This window comes from Podarcis muralis, chromosome 2, assembly GCF_964188315.1.
Source record: "Podarcis muralis chromosome 2, rPodMur119.hap1.1, whole genome shotgun sequence".
Taxonomy (NCBI): Eukaryota; Metazoa; Chordata; class Lepidosauria; order Squamata; family Lacertidae; genus Podarcis; species Podarcis muralis.
The window spans coordinates 90,016,763-90,035,417 of record NC_135656.1 but is presented as its reverse complement, the minus strand read 5'-3'; the positions used below and the strand labels follow the sequence as shown (position 1 = coordinate 90,035,417).

Genomic DNA, 18,655 nt, shown 5'->3' with positions numbered 1-18,655 from the left:
GCGACTTGCGAGCGTTTTTCTACAAGCCACTGTACAGAGGAGCCTCCTCGTCCCAGAGCATTTGAAATCCACCAGCGCAGGACGCATCCGCAAGAGGATGGAGAACGAACCGAGGGAGAGCTGCGAAAAGGCTCTCGGCATAGGCAACAGAAAGGACCCGAAGGAGAGAGACTCAAGGCAGGCAGGAGACGTCGACTGTCTCCGCCGAGCTGAGGATGCTCCTTGTCTGCGAGAGGCTCGCCATCCCTTCTTCCCCGCGGCCTCTCCGCCTCGCCTCGCCGACGATTCCCTCCGCCCGCATCTCTGCGTAATGACGCGCAGGGAGAGCAGGCAGGCAGGCAAGCCTGGGAGTAGGAGGAGGAGAAGGAGGTGGGCAGAGCGCGAGCGGGAGGCGGAGAGGAGCCGACCGAGCATTTAAAGCGGCAGCCCAGTCTCTCTTTCGCCCAGTAGCGAGCCCAGGCAGGCAGGCGAGCGCGGTCGGGAAGCAGCGCGCCGACGGCAGCATCCCGGAGCTGGACCTCCCCACCCTGCCAGACCCGCCCTGGCCCGCCCCTCGGGGGAATCCTCACTTGCTCGCGGCAGGAGGCGCCGGGACCCCCGGCTGGCTGGCTGGCTGGCTGGCAGCTGCTGGAACAGCGGCGTACCCTCCTTCCTGCTCGTGGTAGCCTGGGTGTCCACCATGCTCCAGCTGGGGAGGCTGTGGCAGCTGCTGACTTTGATGAAGTTGCCCTGGTGCCTGCTGGAGTTCCTGTTGTCGGCGGTGGCGCAAGGCCAGGAGATGTACGCCCCGCACTCCATCCGCCTGGAGGGCGACATCACCCTGGGCGGCCTCTTCCCCGTCCACGCCAAGGGCCCCACCGGCGTGCCGTGCGGGGACATCAAGAAGGAGAACGGCATCCACCGCCTGGAGGCCATGCTCTACGCCCTGGACCAGATCAACAGCGACCCCGAGCTCTTGCCCAACGTCACCCTGGGCGCCAGGATCTTGGACACCTGCTCCAGGGATACGTACGCGCTGGAGCAGTCGCTCACCTTCGTGCAGGCGCTCATCCAGAAGGACACCTCCGACGTGAGGTGCACCAACGGGGAGCCGCCGGTCTTCGTCAAGCCGGAGAAAGTGGTGGGCGTCATCGGGGCGTCGGGCAGCTCCGTCTCCATCATGGTGGCCAACATCTTGAGGCTCTTCCAGGTAGGGCGCTCCGCGGAGGCTCCAGCATCAGGTTGTTGGCGCCAGAAATGGCCAGAGAGCCCTGGCACGCGGGCTGGCAGGGAGTGGTGCTGAAGGAGAGCGCCAGCCGCGGGCATGGCAGAGAGCAGCCCCAGCAATGGAAACCAACCAACTTGGCACTGTGCTGTAGGATCACTAGACTCGAGGGCTTCCTTAGGACCAGGATGCCCAGCCTTAGATAATCCACCCCATCCCACTTCCCTCCTGCAGGCAGTTCACACGCTCCCATCCCCCGGGGGAGTTGGCTGCTCGGCTCTTTGCCTTTCCCAGCGCTCCCATCTCTCTTTTCCCAGCCGCCTCTTCCCTCCTTGGAAATCAGAGGCGCCCTCCCTTCCAGCACGTATCCTCGGGATTTTTCTCCTGACACTCTCTGGATTTATGATCCCATTTTCAAGAATCAATCAGTGAATCAAGACGACGGAGGGGGGAGACGCAAGGCGATGATTTCAATGGGTTTGCATTAGAGTGAAATATGGCTTGGCTAAAGGCAACCGGTTCCCCGCCAAGCTCTCGGTTCAGTGCTAGAAAGAGGCGAGCTGTGGGTGAGGAGGGGGCAGCTTCCACCGATCCGCGAGGAAGCCAGCCGCCACTTTTCGGCTTTGGGGCTGGAGGAATAACCCTGCTGGTTAATAGGAGGCAAAACAGGGGCACCGCGTGGTGGCGGCATTGAAATCCGTATTCAGCTCGGTCTTCTTCTTCATTGATTTCTGTTCTGGTTTAAATTCCCATCCTTTCCAAGAGTATGTGTATCTGTTTCTGTGACACTCTCTTTCTCTCTCCTTTTGCTGGGTGTGCTAGGACAATTTCTATATGGGTATAATCTTTGCCTACCCGAGAGGGTAGAATACAAAGTCGGAGCCGATGACTAGATAAGATCGATTTGGAAAGGGATCTTGTATGGAACCCAACTCCTTCAATCCAACCGTTCCCATCAACCTGGACAACAGGTCAGTTTATCTGGCTGGCTAGTCCATTTCGGCATCTGAATCAGCGTGCGCATGAGTGCTCCTGCTGTAGGGAGATATCCCCCTTCTTTCCCCAACTGCGAATGCCCGGAGCCTTTCATTCCTCCCTCGAGTTGTGAGAGATGGCGGTGAAAACCGGATTAAAAGATTGGTGCTGGCGATGGTTTGCGGTGTGCGCGCGCGCCTGTGTTGCTGCAGTGCTTTGCCCCCATGTGCGCTGGTTTTTATTTTTCATGCATTTCTCTTGGCTCGCTCCTATAAACTGAAGCTCCCCTTGCCCCTTCGGATATCAAACTGCGGTTTCGACGGGTCCGTGTCCAGCAATTGCGCTGACAGCGCGCGCGTCCCCTTTCTAGCCCAAGTTGCGCTTCCGAGTTAAAGCCCATCCCACTAAAAAACAAAACAAACCACCCAAACCACCCCCCGTTTCCAAGCTGCCTACAATCTCCCTGGGAAAGGCGGGAGACAGAGCACAATCCTGACTCTAGCAGTCAATGTCCTTCTCAAGAGAGAGAGAGAGAGAGAGAGAGAGAGAGAGAGAGAGAGAGAGAGAATAAATTAACCTACAGCAAAGGCATTTTTGCAATTCGGATAGGGGATACTTCTACCTTGGAAAGTGTGTGTGCGTTTGTGTGTGTGTTTGCAATAGCTGATTTGTAAATTGAAACTCCAGATGATTCCATCTTGGATATAAGAAGCACTTGTGTGTTATAGGGAGGGGAAGAAAAAGAGCTCCCCGGCACACAGAGTCGGGGCACTTCTCCGCCGTCCGCCCTCGCAACACCCGGTAATTCCGCGTCTAATTGGCAAACGGCAACTGTTCCGTGGAAGGCGGAGCGCAGAGAGGGAGCAGGCGGCTTTTGCTGCTGAGAGCGAGGGGGAAGGACAGGCTGGGCTGGGTTGCCCGGAGCGGAGCGACGCCTCAACTTGTGGCTCGCAGCGTGAAGTTAGGCTCCGCCACTTGTCCTCGTTTGGCGCCTTTGGTCCAGCGCGGATTCCCCACCCCTCGTTCCCCCAGCTGGGCTGCCTTTCCTGGGCTGCGTTTCCTGAGGCGGCGATCGCCCTGCTCCGCCTGCTCTGCTCTCGCCTAGACTGGGGGCGGTGAGAGGAGGGAGAAATCTGGTGGTGATCCGGTCTTGCCTCTGGGCTCCGTGGCTCCGCACCAGGTGCTGCTGCCACTGCCCAAGGATGTCGGGTTCCTGGATCTTCCTTCTTTCTTCCGTTTTCCCCAAGCCAGGAGGTGGAGGATGGGAGGGCTCAGCCGGCTTTCCCGTCGCTTCTGGCATCTGAGCTTTGCGGGCATCTCTCCAGGAAGAGCTTGCTCGTTCAGAGCGGAGCTTTACAACTTGAGAGCTGCCAACTTGGGAAGCTCAGCTGCTGCTTCCCAATTATCGTCACTTCTGCAGGGAGTGACAAAGCCACCAGCAGCCACACCAGGGTCCTTCTTGCGAAAGGGTGGGTCTCCTAGTTGTTCTATAAGATGTGGGTGTTTTGAATATTAGTATTTCATTTTTTGTAACAGGCAGGATTTTTTCATTTGAAACCTAATGACACTTTTTTAAAGGCAGTTGGAACAGTGGTAGCAGTAGAAAAAAATAGGAGGGGCACGGGCACAGAAAGGGCAAAATATTTTTCTAGGTGGCTGAGTTGTGTCCCACATGTAAAGATCTGCGACAGAAATATATGTTAATCATAGCCATTCAATAATGGGGTCGAGGGTGGGGGCGGGGGCGGGACGGGGTGAGGACAGCAAACTCCTTCAGATAAGGTTATATAGTTCCACACCTCCTTGATATCTGATTTGTTCCACATGCTGGGTGCCACTACTGAGAAGGCCCTCTGCCTTTCCCCCTTGTAGCTTCACTTCTTACAGTGAGGGAACCATCAGAAGGCCCTCAGTGCTGGATCTCAGGGTCCAGGCATACTTTTACAGAGACATTTCCTTCCTACAGCAGTTCCTCCCTTCAATCTTCTGTTTCATCTATGCAATCATGAAATGTCTGCTGTATTTCCAGTATGTTGATCTTATATAGCATGTCAGGAAGGCAAGAGTAAAACTTGTCTCTGCACAATAAATTAAGACACACACACGTCTTCGACGTCCCCTGATCTCATTATGTCATCACTCTGCTGCCGCCACCCTGCCAGAAACTGCTGTTCTGAATACGAATATTTTACAGGTGTGCATTACTACAATGAGGTTCATATCCCATCATTCCTCTTCATGTACTGCTCAAGAGTCACATTCTTCATCCCCGACACAGCTGCCTCTTTGAAAAGGTCTCTGGAAATTGACTGCAGACAAGAGAGGAAATGTAGCACTACTATTAGAGTACTGTGTTGCTCTGGATGTGCAACAGGTTAGGGTAGAAGAACAACGTGTCATGCTTACCACATTTCTTCCTGGGCCTTCAGCATATGTGCCCATGTGCTTCAAATCCACTTTGGTTTTAGCCAAATACACTATAGAGGGGTGGCTTACTCATGTGCAAGTGTGGAAGCCCCCAGTTCAAGTCTCCTCCTCTGCCATGAACTTGTCTGAGTCTTTAGGCAAACTACTCTACCTCAGTTCCCCCATCTGCAATGCAGGGGTTATGATACTGGCCTGACTTACAGAGCTTTGCAATAAAAATGATGGTGATGAGGGTAAGTATGGATGGAGAGAGCTAAAAGACAAAAGCGTCTTGAGTTTATTCACCACTGCAATAGGGCTAAACACAGCATTCTTTCAGAATCAAGCAAATGATATATTACTTTCCGTGCTCCGCAAACGATCTGTCTCTCCTCGCAAATCTGTTAAGATCTCGCTCTTCAAAAATATTCATATTTCTCAGATAGTGATTTTAAAAAGCGCAAAACCAAACAGCCTCCCCCATCATTTTGGATTATACTATATACACAAAAGAATCCCACATTTATACATGGGACATTGCTATAATTAAGAGGGAACTAATATCATATTTCCCAGGGGAACTGATGCTGTAGGATTCATTGCCACTTGGGAAAGATGGCTATTTATTCACATGAAGGCTTTGACTACCCCCCCTGATGTATTTTGTAGTACTATGTTGCTTGCAGGCTTGGGATCAATTCAAATTATTATTTTCCATTAGAAAAGTTCATTATGATGCACATAAACAGAATACAGAGCATTTTTTATTTCAGTTAGGCAAAGTTGTATGTTGGAGGACAAATATCTATGGGGGCCCGCAGAGATACATTTCCCATTTTACTGAAGAAGAGCTTTTTTCATTTGCCTGCCTAAAAAATCTTTAGCCTTGTTGTTGTCAGATGTAGAGAAGCCAGGAGCCCTAAGTGACCAGGGCACTTTAGAAATATTTTGGAGTAATGCAAGAAACGTATATTTGCATGGTTGTCTGTTGCTGTTGTTGGTTCAGTTTGTTGGATGGTTCTCTGCCAATGCTCACCTTGTAGCTCAGGAAGCGGTGGAAGAATTGTTAACATACAGCAGTTTGCTGAGGCAAGTTGGCAACATCCTCAGAATATAACTCTGACAAATGTATCACATGATTTGCTCCCTTATGCGCTCTTGCCTGAATTTGCATAGTAACTATTATGTCCTCCTTCAGAGAACTGTGGCTTGTTTAAACCAGCTGTGGTTAACTTTTTCTAGCTTGAGGGCTACACTGACAATCAGCCACCCCTCTGAGGGCCAAATGCTAGTGGTGAGCATGGCCAATGTCTATGTGTACACATACAATTCCCATACATTCTAGACTCAGGTAGGTAGCCGTGTTGGTGTGACACAGTCAAAATAAATAAAAAATTGCCCAGTAGCACCTTAGAGACCAACGAAGTTTGTTCTGCGTATAAGCTTTCAGGTGCATGCACACTTCTTCAGATACCCATACAATTCCCATACAGTTTACACACACATACTCACACTCACTATACAGTGGTACCTCAGGTTACAGACGTTTCAGGTTACAGACCCCACTAATGCAGAAACTTTGCTTCAGGATGAGAACAGAAATAGCGTGGCGGTGGCGCAGCAGCAGTGGAAAGCCCCATTAGCTAAAGTGGTACCTCAGGTTAAGAACAGTTTCAGTTTAAGAACAGAGCTCCAGAATGAATTAAGTTCTTAACCTGAGGTACATACTTTCCCTCCACACAAACTTTCACATAACAGTAGATTGTGGTTTTCCATTACATCAGAACAGGATCATTATCAGATAGGCTTTGCGGAATGAAAACATCTGGAAATGTATATGTCAATAAATATCATTATAGGCATTATATAGGTTTGTGACTTACAGCCTGCAAAGTTTAATGTGGCCTAGTCTGCATGACATGGTAAGCCAAACTATGGCTCAGTGAGATTATGGATTATGGATGGATGTTGGGAGAGTTGCTTTGCTCCTCTCGGGTCCTTTTGAATACTATATGTTCTTTGCTGCAGCTCAGTTAGAGAGGAGATGGTTTGACCACAAGTCAGATGACTCACTACACCAAAGTCTGGCTTAGTTTAGCCTGGCAGAAGAAAGGCTTTGGGAGCAGCAAAACAGCTGCAAGCGTTTCTCTTGGGGCCTCTATTTTTGCGTAGTCTCACTAAGCCTGTTGTGGGAAACAGGTCTGTGTGCTACCTGTGTAAATAAGCCAGTACAGGTAAAACACCACAGGTAAAACTTACCGGTACATGTAATTTCAAGCACAGGGCCTTTCAGTGGGGCCAAGCCTATTCTGAATGTGTAGTGTGTGCCTACCCTCTTTGGTTTGGGTGCAGGCAGTTCCAACAAAACCCAGCCCCCTCCTTTCATGCCTATGGGCCGTAGACAATAAATTGCTGTTGGTGTACATGGGAATTCCTGCCCCCTCAAGCCCCATAGCTGCAGAGGGGCAGGATTTTTGTCTAGATCACAGCTGGGGAGGGAAAAGATAAACCTCTCCTCCCCATGGCCTGTGCACGTTGTCCCACTACATGTTACAATTGATTAAAGAGAAGCTGATAATATAAAACTGACCTCCTTGGAAACTAGCCTTCAGGATGATAAGGAATACTTGTTAATGAGGACCCAATGAACAGAAAGCTCTTTCCAAAAGGCTGGTTGGACTCGAACTGGGAATGGCAAAGACTGTATAAACTGTCAAAGGGCTTTTCCCATTCTCTAGCTGTGGGGCAACTTGTCCACAGAGAGTTGTCCTAGATGGTTTCTCCACACACCTACGACTGCTACTAGGGAACTTGCACATTTGCTCATTTGGGCCCCTCCCTGTTACTCTCCGTTTTTGCTCACTGAATGGAGATTATGATCTGGAGACTTCTCCTTTCCCAGCTCCCATCCTCTTTGTTTTCTTGGCTCTGTACTATATTAATTTTTATGAAAGTAATATTGATTACACTTGAGATGGCACCATGCTAATAGGATAAACCTGCAGACAATACGTTCTGAGTTTTCTTCTCTAAAAATTGGTTTCACTTGGAGGCACTGATCCATCCTACAAACCGCACCATATCAGATGGTGTTATTTCTATTTATAGCAATATGCTAATTAATCTCAATGAGTGACAATGGAGAGTGTCCTGGGGATAGGAATATGATGAATTTTGTCATATTATTGAGAGAGATGAAGCATATAATTAAAGCCATTTGAGAAGCATAATACAATCAGAGCACTGGAGGTGTATGAATATCCTGGACAATCAGGAAGAAAGTGATAGAAAAGAATTTGGCTTTTGTAAGCACGGTCATTTGGTCATGAAAGCATAAGAGGCCTACATAGCATCTCATATAACAGTTCTGTAGACATGTACTCCCAGGAAAGCGAGTATAAGATGGTAGACTTAGTAAACAAACTCTTGCCCTCAGACACCATGGAAGAAGGAAAGTAAAGCCAGCTTTCTTGTCAAAGACTGGATGAGAAAAGTTTCCCCTTCCCCCAGTGGCTAACATCTGGTTGGAGAAATGAACTGAAAGTGACAGGCAGGAGACAAAACAATAGCCATCTACTTTGAGAACCAGATATTCCCAGCAGTATAATGGGGTTACATGATCTCAAGAGGCAGACTCTGTATTTGGCTTCATGTTTGACAGTGTGTGTGTGTGTGTGTATGTGTGTGGTTTATAAATACTTATAAAGAAATATGTATCCTGGAATGTGATTGCTGGCCCTCAGTATTATTTGCCCAGAAGCTACCAGAAACTAAAGATTCCCAGATGTAAACTCCGTAAGTGAGATTCTCTTCTCAAGACTAGGGTGACTGCAAGTAAAGGGATGACTTTAAGAAATAAGTGTGGGGTGCTTTTCTAACAGCTGCAGCACTGCTATACAGCAATCAACACTCATTGAACCAGCCTCAACGTCTTTATTAAAAGTCTGGGAGCCTCGTCCAACCTGGCCACCCTACCTAACACTTGGAAATGATGGCCTATTCAAGCAGAAGCCGGGAGTCCTGATCATTGCTCATACTACACTACAGCTAAAGTGTGAGCAATTTCTAATCAGCTATCAAGTGTTCCGACTAGAACAGAACTGTGTGTAATCTCTTGCTGAGTCACGAAAGCGCAGGAACTGACACCGAGTGCAGAATTCTTAAGTTCCGTTTACTGTTTGTAAGCATAAGACATTGCAATTTAAAATCACAAAGGAAGAAAACGGAAGCATTGCCTCCTCATTCTGCTCCCGCTCTGCTCTGTCCTATTCCACCCCCACCCCCACCCTTTTAGTGATGCCATTCATGATGTTTCTGGGTCACTTCTGGGTTCGGCACATGTGTGTGATTGCACACATATTGGTCATGCCTAAAATGGGGGTTGCCTTTACTGTGTAGGTAGCACATCAACTGCGTACTAGCCCAGAAGTGGGGGGAGGGGCTATAAAAAAAGAAAGATGTAACAGGTTGTTGTTATTGTTGTTGTGTCATTAACCTAATTGTGCTGGTTTCTCACCTTCCATTCAGACCAGCAGGAATTAACACAGGCATTGTCACAGATCCATTGAGGCTTGCAGGTGTCCAGTGTGCTGATTCAGCAAGCCTAACTAGGCCTTGGAAAGCTTCTGTTTGAAATCAGACTTTGAGTTGCAAAGACTTTTTAAATTACAAATCGGTTTTCTTCTCAAGATTCAGCTGCAGAGGTGGCAGAAGAGAAACAAAAGGGTCGCCATGAAAGAATTCAGATGATTAGTTTTAAGCTTACTATTACATTGCAAAATATCCCAAAGAATCTAGCAGCAAATTCAAAGTTACATTAGGGCAGTTTTATCTGTGAATCCTTCAGCTGGAAGCGTTTACCAGAATGCCCAGGGGAACTGGCAGGCTCTGTAAGATTTCACTCTTCCCTTCCCAGAAGCATACCTTTCTCCACTAACACCCTGCTTTGGGCCATAATTTCACTTTTGTTTTTAGGTTTTCCAGCATATCTCCTACTTTCCCCTCTTTCCCTTAATTGAGACCCTTCATGGCCACAATAGGGGACTTCATTTACAACTCCTGCTTATAGAACATCAGTCCTTGTTTGCTGCTATCTTCTGAAGTTTCCTGTGTCACATCCAAGCAAATGTTTCACATGAGTGCAAAGTCTACCACCCTTTCTCAAACTTGGGTCCCCAATGTACCTTCAACATTTCTGTAATGAAAATAGGGATGTCCCATTCCATAATGATAATTTTACTCTTTATAGCCCCCCCCCCCCAATCTTACTGGGTTGCCCCAACCACTCTGGGCAGCTTCCAACATATATAAAAAATTATAAAACATTAAACATTTTAAAAAACTTCCCTCTACAGGATTGCCTTCAGACGGCTTGAGGAGTCAGAAAACTCGCAACCCCCAACATTTCTCCAATGAAAATTGGGACATCCTAAGGAAAAGTGGGATATTCTGGGATCAAATCAGAAACTGGGACCGCTTCTCTAAATCAGGGATGTCCCTGGAAAATAGGGACACCATAGCATAGGAGGGTTACCATGTTGTGGGAGAGGGGGAGGCAGAGTTCCTGCACTTTTAATCACTGCATTATTGCCCCAGGTGTTTCCCATCACAGCATCTTCATTATGCCAAAAATACACCTGTTGAATTTCTGCCTGTACGACCACGGATAAATCATGCATAGGAGCTCTGCAGAAAAAAGTGGTGGCAAGATGGGCATGCCAGTTCACAGCAGGGGAGGAAACTACCACCAGAAAAGCATCTTCAAGTCCATTCAGTAGTATTTCAGTAACCAATATGGGATGAAATTCCCACTCACTCAGTGCCTGTACCTGCAAGACTTTCTGCACTTGCTTTGAATGCAAAATACATCAGCGGTGAATCAAATGCAAATGTGCCTACCAGTATTATGACCACCATTTCTCCATAGCAAATCTCTGAACTTGGGTATTCACTCTTGAGCCTAAAGATTCTTGCAGCTGGCCCAGAGTCCTCGAGTGGAACATCTTGAGCAATTCACTATCATCCATCCTCAGTCCAGTCACTGAAACGGTGATAATAATTGCCCACTTCATTGCGTTCTTGTGACTGATAATGCTTTATAATGAGATATGGATTAAAACATTTTGCACATTAAAAGTCCTATAAAATGTAATTAAGTCTTAGAGAAGCCCGTGAAAAACATGGGCTGTGTCTTTCTTTATTAGCATGCTTTGAATTTTGCTGGCTCTAAATGGAACATGGGAATGGGCTGCATACGGAGTCAGACGATTTGTTCATTTAGCATTACAACTCAGTATTGTCCACACTAATTTATTGTTAGTCTACAGCATCTCTACAGGTTTTCAGACAGGAACTTTTTTGGTTGTTCTTGAAGATTCCTGTGACTTAACTGGGAACTCCTGCATGCAATACACTATAATTAATAAGTATTATTTAATGTTACATTACTACTACTACTACTTCAACTTATTTCATGCCGAATAAAAACCATCTCTGGGTAACTTACATATAATACATTGCAACTTGACTTCCATTTACAACTTGAACTTCTCCACTCGACTATGACCCTCCTTTTACCAATTTGCAAGTTTAAAAATTTACCAGGTGTTTCTCTCTGTGTGATGGTAAATGCCCTGTGGGGCAGGGGCTGGGGAGAAGAGAGGAGAGAGAAGGGTGAGGACTCAATGTGAGCATATGTCATGAGCTTCCTTGCAGCAGTGATGTGACTCAGTAGATGTGGAGCTCGCTTGGGGTCAGGTCACAAAGGAAAAGAGCCTCTATCCAACTACTCGTGATGGGACAGTTGCCTGCTTTCTACTGGCTTTTCTGCTCCTGTCTCATTAGCCACAGCCTCACACACAAAAATTAAACATTCTCTATTTGACCATTCTCATGCATATGAGTTCCAGGGGAAAGTATATTGTACAAAGTGGCATGGAATGAATATATTCCCACTCTGATTTCTGTGACGGCAGCAGAACACACTGCAGTGCAGGTGTGCTGACCCCTAGATGGATGTTCTGACCCTTAGATGGACGTTCTTGACCACTGTGGCCAGTGTCTGTCCATTCACAGGAATCATAGAGTTGGAAGGGATCCCCAAGGTCATCTATTCCAATCCCCTGCAATGCAGGAATCTCAACTAAAGCATTCAAGACAGATGGCCATTCAACCTCTGCTTAAAAACCTCCAAAAAGGAGAGTCCACAAACTCCTGAGGGAGACCTTTCCACTGTCACAGATCTTACTGTTAGAAAGTTCTTCCTGATGTTAAGCCAGAATCTCCTTTCTGTTAACTGAAACAAGCTTTCTCCATCTTCCATGTGACAGCCCTTGAGATACTGGATGATGACTATCATATCTCCTCTCAGTCTCCTCTTATCCAGGCTAAACATCCTCAACTGTTCCTCATAAAGCTTGGCTTCCAGACCTGTGATCATCTTGGTTGCCCTCCTCTGCACACGTTCCAGCTTGTCAACATCCTTCTTAAACCGTGGTGCCCAGAATTGGTGGTCTGACCAAGGCAGAACAGAGTGGTACTATTACTTCCCTTGATCAGGACACTAGACTTCTGTTGATGCAGCCTAGAACAGCATTAGCTTTTTTTGCTGCTGCATCACACTGTTGACTCATGTTAAACCTGTGGTCCACTAAGACTCCTAGATCCTTTTCACATGTACTATTGGCAAGCTGCTCTTTGTGCAGCAGGTTCCTCCTGCCTTACGTTTGTTCCTATTGAAACTCATTTTGTTAGTTTGGGCCCAGTTCTCCAATTTGTTGAGGTCATTTTGAATCCTGATTCTGCATAACAGAAGTGTTCCATGTTCCCTGCATGGGCACCACAACTTTGAAGCATAACCTTGCACCCAGTAGGATACAGTCTACATGTGACACCAGCCTGCTAGTTAGGGTGAAATGAATTGAATTATGTTGATAAATGGCAAGGTAAAATTCATTTCCACTTTGTTCTCACAATTTTTTCCCCATCTGAAGCCTGCAGTTAAATCACTGCTTTTAATATCCAGCACACAAGATTAATAAGTCATTCTTTTCTTAATTGATTGTGATATCCAGAAACACTTTATAATAGAGTAAATGAAGACTGGGTAGTGATATACACAAAAGAGTTCCTGACTTAGGTCAAAAGAACTTCCTGGATACCAGTGCCCCAGGGGCTCTTGTATAGTTCAAAAAACTCTCCATATTATGAACTCTAGTAGTGTACTAACACAATGAAGGATTCTGAGAAGAGCACCTCCTCTGGGACTCCAATAGTCTGCTAGTCTACAAAGCTCCTGTAGAGCAGTGTTCCCCAACCAGGGGACATATGGCCCCCCTGGGGCCCCCTCAGGATATTCCAAAGGGGTTGCAGGTGAAAATTGCATAAGTGGGGGGCACAACACAAGGCTAGGGGGCCACACAGAAAAGTGAGAAGTGACGGGAGGGGGGATCAATATATATATATATATATATAAATCCTGCTTGGCTGGCTATCTGCTTGGCCAATCACAAGTAGGTAAGGGAGCAGCCCACGCTCCTTTTCACCACTGTGTGTTTTCTAGGAGCAGTCCTGGTTTGTTTCTGGCAGGAGAGAGCAATCCCTGAGGCTCTGCTTTGACCAGCAAAGCCCACGATCCCGAACCCCCAGGTTAGGCAAGTGCAGTGGCAATGGGTAGGACTGGGCGAGCCGGAACTGCTTGTTGCTGCCACCAGTAGTGTTGGGCCTGGTGGGACTGACTCCGCAAGGCGCAGGGTGCAATCCACTCCAGCATCTAATGTATCAGAGCCTTTGGATGTTGCTGAAAGGCGCAGAGCCCGTCAGCAGCATCAGCCCAGCGCCTAGCTGAGTGGGATCGTCTGGTGCTGCTGAGCTGCATATAGTAAATAACTAAGTGTCTACTCAGGAGACAGCTGCCCTGAGTTCAGTGGGCCTTACTCCCAGGTAAGGGTGTGTGGGACTATAATGTTTTATCTAGGCAGCCAGGGCTCCTCCTGATGACAAGATCTTTTTGAAACAGGCCAGTGAGGACCACTTGCTTTTTAAAATTCTCCCATGCATACAGAACTCCCTGTGCACCTTTTGGACTGTATCTGTAGGTTTTCACCTCTGTGTCAAATAACTGGGGTCAAATAAGTGTTGTTTACTTTTTATAATACATGGAAGATGGATTTCCCTTGGGAGGTTCTGGACGCTCCTTCCTTGGAGGTTTCTAAGCAGAGTTTGGGTGGCCGTCTGTCATGGATGCTTTAGCTGAGTTTCCTACATTGCAGGGGGGGCGGGTTGCAATAGAATGATGACCCTCGGAGTCCCTTCCAGCTCTATGATTCTCTGTTTTTCTGCTTCAACAATATTTCATTAAGTTCCTATCATTTTATGTAATTGTATTTTGTACAAATTATAAAAGTTATAAATAAAACATGTTCTATTTACAAACAAAACATTTGCCATATTTTTCCGTGTATAAGACTATATTTCCCCCCTATTTTTTCAAGTTTAAAATGGGGGGGTCATATGGGGGATTTCTTTATTTGGAGTCCCCAAAAACAGGAGTCGTGTTATACATGGTGGCGTGTTATACACGGAAAACTACGGTAAATACCCACCTTTCTACTGGTAGGATAGGGGGGCATGGGCATAGTCAGGATTTTTGTTAGGGGGGCAGGCTTTTGTTAGGGAGGGCATAACCTCAGATTTGTATTGATTTTTACTTATTGGGGGGCAGCTGCTCCCTTGCCCATGCCCAGGGGGTGGCACAGGAAGGAAACAAGGTCAGAAACAGGTTGGGAAACACTGATGTATAAAACATTCTCTCAAGATCCGTCTTTCAGCCCTCTCCTTGCTTGGTGCTTTGGATACCACTGGATTTCAGCCAGCGTGTCTCATAAATTAGGAGATTTAGTTTCAACTGTCTTGACTCACCTGCAACTTCACCATTGCCTTTCAGAACCATATTTGATGTTTTAGAAGTCTAGGAGGTAAATTTCTTAACACTGTAAGGCAAAGGTTGATCTGGAGGTGAACTAGCACCACAGTGCATTCCGACAGTGTTCATCTTTTAGCGGTTTCACAGGGGGGAAATTCTGCAGAAAGTTCAGCTAAGAGGCTACTGTTTTGTCCCCGGAGAAAAGCATCATGGGAAGCGGGGAACCACCCTGGCCTGGTCCATTGACTAGAGAAGGAGCAGCTGCAGAGAGCTTGCTTTGTAATTGATAACCTTTATTTAGAGTATACCCTTCTTTCCCACTCCCTAAAGGAATTTATCAATGCAGCTTACAAATATGAAAGCAAACATAAGAAGAACAGTGAATCAACAAGCAAAAAACAAACGATCAAACTAAAAACCACAGCAAAAGGACAGAAAGAGCAGCACTCACAATCGGCACACTTAGCAGCAAAAGATGGTAAAGTGTACTGTATTTGAAAAGGAATCTTTTCAATTGCCAGCAGAACACCAAGAGGATGATAGCCTATCCTCTTGGGGGTTAGATTCCCAAATTATGTTTTTTCCTTCTGCCTACCAATTCCTTATCCATTTGTGCCACGTCTTTTAGATTGTAGGCCTGAGGGCAGAGATCATAATTATTGTTGATCACTGTAAAATACTCTGACAAACTTTTTTGTTGAAAAGTGGGGGAAATTGGATTTTTAAAAATTAATAAATAAAAGTAACTCTTTCTTTTTTAAAAAAAAATACTTTCCATAACAAACGGGTTCTATGAGTTGCCCAGGTATTCTACCCAGTTTCCCTACTTGTACTTGAGAACAGATTCATGAGGTTATAGCTATTAACTTTTCTGCAGAAGCAAGAGATGATGGAGGAACTGAAACAAAAACAAAGAAAAAGCCAGCATATTAGAAGTGCATGAATGCCTGCAGCAAGGCAGCTATTACATAAAAGTCTTGATAATCATGCATTATCTATCTACCCATTTGACAAAACGAACATTTTGTCTAAGAAATCATACCTACCACCCCATTCCTATTCATCATGAGTCACGTTGCTTCGTTAGAGGGTTGTCAGGCTCAGATTCAACATCCATTTATGAATGTCCCATTTTCTGCTTTGATACTGGGTTGCTGATGGAAAACAAACATTTCTGGTGACCTGAAGAGAGATCCTAGCACATTGTGTGTGTGTGTGTGTGTGTGTGTGTGTGTGTACAAATGTACATAAATTCAGAGGCAAGTCCATGATTGAAGCCAACTCACTGTGTTTTGTTTTAGAGGTACACTCTTGCATAATGGACTAAGCTCAGGGAAGGAAAAGAAAACAGCTTGATGTGTCCACTGGCTGGAAAGGAATCTGATTTCCAAAAACCATCTCCATCCCCTTTCCTGAATCATAGGAAGTAGAACTGCCAGGTTTAAAAGGTGCCCTGCACCTTTAATAGTTGTGTAGCAAGGGAAATTCTGCAGGTGTAACTTGTCACCTGATTTTAAAATAAAATAAAAACAGTTCTGCCTTCTTATTCAAGGATTCTAAATTTAACTGATGAATGTACACATGGCCAGTCCTACTTGGAGGAGGTGCCAGTGCCTTGCAAAAGGTAGAAAATCAAAGCCTGGCCTGCAGGAGTTAAATCATGGCAGGTAAACGCAAGAAAATTAAGAAAGAGGACCAGGAAGAGGAATGGCTAGGCAAGTGGTTCTTCTAAGATTGCCAGCCTTTGAACTAATCTCTGTAAGTGCCTAGGAATTATTAGTGTGTGCCACTATGGAGGTGGGTGTATCAAATGTGGGCCCTGCTGAAATAACAGAGGCCCCACCTGTATTGGTATTCTGCCAGCTTTTAAAGAGGCATCTTTTTACACAGGCGTTTCCTTAATCTCTCAACCAGAGTCTTCTGTTTTAATTCCTGTGTTGTTTTAATGGGATTGTTTGAGTGTGCACTTTAATTATTTGTGGATGCTTATATTTTGATGTTTGTGTTACCTCTTAGAAGCCTGTTGTAGTGTGTGTGTGTCTATATCTCACAAAAAGCTGACTTACATTAACTCAAATAGCTCTGTTAAGTTGTGGGTGGACATATCAGACAACACAGTGATTCTTCAAACAGCTCTTGTTTATTCACAAGCCTGAACTGAACTGAAGGGTTCAGCCAGCCTGCTTATATAGAGCTCCACTACAACGCAACTGTAACCATTTTCTGTAACTATCCAATCACTGAACGTCACTTTCAATCCCTTATTTGCATATGTGGACCTGAGTGAAAACTATCTACAGCATCCCCCTGCTGGCCCAGGATGAGAACTTCAGTACATAACAATCTCAATGTTTTTTGCACTAGGAATGGGAAAGCTGTGGCCCTCTAGCTTTCATCAGCCCCAGCTAGCAGGGTTGATGATCAGGGATGATGGGAGTTGTAATTCAACAACAACTAGAGAGTCGGAGTTCCCCACTTTTTGTTTACAGTGACTGGTAGTAGCTCTCCAGAGTTTTAGAAGTCTTTCCCAGCACTACCTGCAGATGAAAGGGACTGAACATGAGGATTTTCTGCAAGGAAGGAACTAGAGCCGTTTTTTCCTGCAGCAACAGTAGGTGATCATATTGCTCTCTTTGCCATTCAGAGTCTGATCTGCTAATTCCTGCTGATCAAATAGCGATTTAAGTCACTGTTGCAGACAAACCCTGGCAACAAAAGTCCAGGGGGGCAAAATAGGAATTTCACTTGTGTTTCTAACAACATGAAAGAAAGAAAAACGTGTTTATTCTTCTCCTGTTTACCCCCCTTTATCACTGAGCTTTCTTTGAACACAAGATTGTGACTGCTTCTGTATTTTTACATATGCAGGCCACACTTTTAACATCTGCTATCACCAGTTGACAAGAGGTGCAGGCAGCTTTCCCTGGCGTGTAAATGCTACCATTTTACAGGGTTTCCCAAGCTTGGGTCTCCAGCTGTTTTTTTGGACTACAATTTCCAACATCCCTGACCATTGGTCCTGCTAGGTAGCAATGATGGGAGTTGTTTTCCAAAAACAGCTGGAGACCCAAGTTTGGGAAACCTGGCAGTATTGTATCTTCATGCTGAGAAGAGCTTCACCTACTGAACTTCTGTCTGTCACACACCTGTTAAAAAGCAGTGTTTGTGAACATAATAAGGGAGAGGCCCTAATCAGGACAGGCTTCGCAGTAAAAGTCGCACAAATACACTGTGCATCTGCAAATGCCACTACTTGCTATGAGTGGTAGTATTCTGCCTGCTCCCTCTCCAGTGTATAACTAAATCTAAGCCAAATGATTTCATGAAGGAATAATTTCCCACCATCCTGTTTTCCTTTGGGAAGAGAATGTGGGGGTAGGAAGTGAGTTCCCTTGGCTAGCTCCAGGTGTTACAAGAACAAAGCAGGTGTTACAAGAACAAAGCAGACCACCAAGCTCAGATTTATATTTTGTGATGGTAAAACCAGGGGCAGTTTCTGAAAAGTGTGATAGTGCTGTCAGTAGAATTTAAATTCCTATGTTTTCATAGAACAAAGGCTTGTTGATTGCCTAAAGGAGCCGATATTTTGTTAGCTTCATAGATAACAATGAGGTAATGTAGAAGTTACGATTAGGAAAAGGGATGTTTTTAAGCATGTTGATAATGGATGGCCTAAGTTAAAAGCATTTGTATAATAATTGCCCATTTCGCAGAGAAGCAGCTGTTCTTGTAGATCAGGTATGATTACTAACCCCATAAATTGGGAAGGAGGCAATATAAAAGTTGCTTTCTTAATATGCCTCTCTGCCAATGTTTCTTATTGTGTATATTACAAATTGTGCTTGTCCCTTGATGATTTGAAATGTCTGGCTTTGTCGTTTAGACTCCAAAACTTTAGGATGTGCGCCTGGTGATAAAATACTGCTGTTGCTTTTAAGGAGAACAAGTATTTTGTGGTTGTTGTTTTTTCCCCTGACTTCTTTCTTGACCCCTTTTAATTTTGGGTTATATTCTTAAACTTTCCACATGTATCCAGTCCTTAGTCAGGACCAGCCAAGGGTGGCTTCACCATTGAATTTCATAACTTGGTGTTTATTGTTTGAGGACTTTCAGCTAAACATGTGAATTGTCTCCACTGAAGAGCATTT

General features: G+C 45.7%; 1 protein-coding gene across 2 annotated transcripts in view; it reads left to right on the top strand.

Annotated features, from left to right (window-relative positions):
- Nucleotides 1-243: 243 nt before the first annotated feature.
- The window catches only part of GRM7 (glutamate metabotropic receptor 7), a 391,771-nt gene continuing 373,359 nt past the window's right edge, over nucleotides 244-18,655 (top strand). Inside the window, exon 1 of one of the 2 annotated variants that reach the window (XM_077925005.1) lies at nucleotides 244-1,189. In XM_077925005.1, the coding sequence (XP_077781131.1) occupies nucleotides 680-1,189 (510 nt within the window). In that variant the 5' untranslated portion in view covers nucleotides 244-679. The remainder of the gene's footprint in view (nucleotides 1,190-18,655) is intronic. The other variant, XM_077925006.1, reaches the window with a different exon arrangement.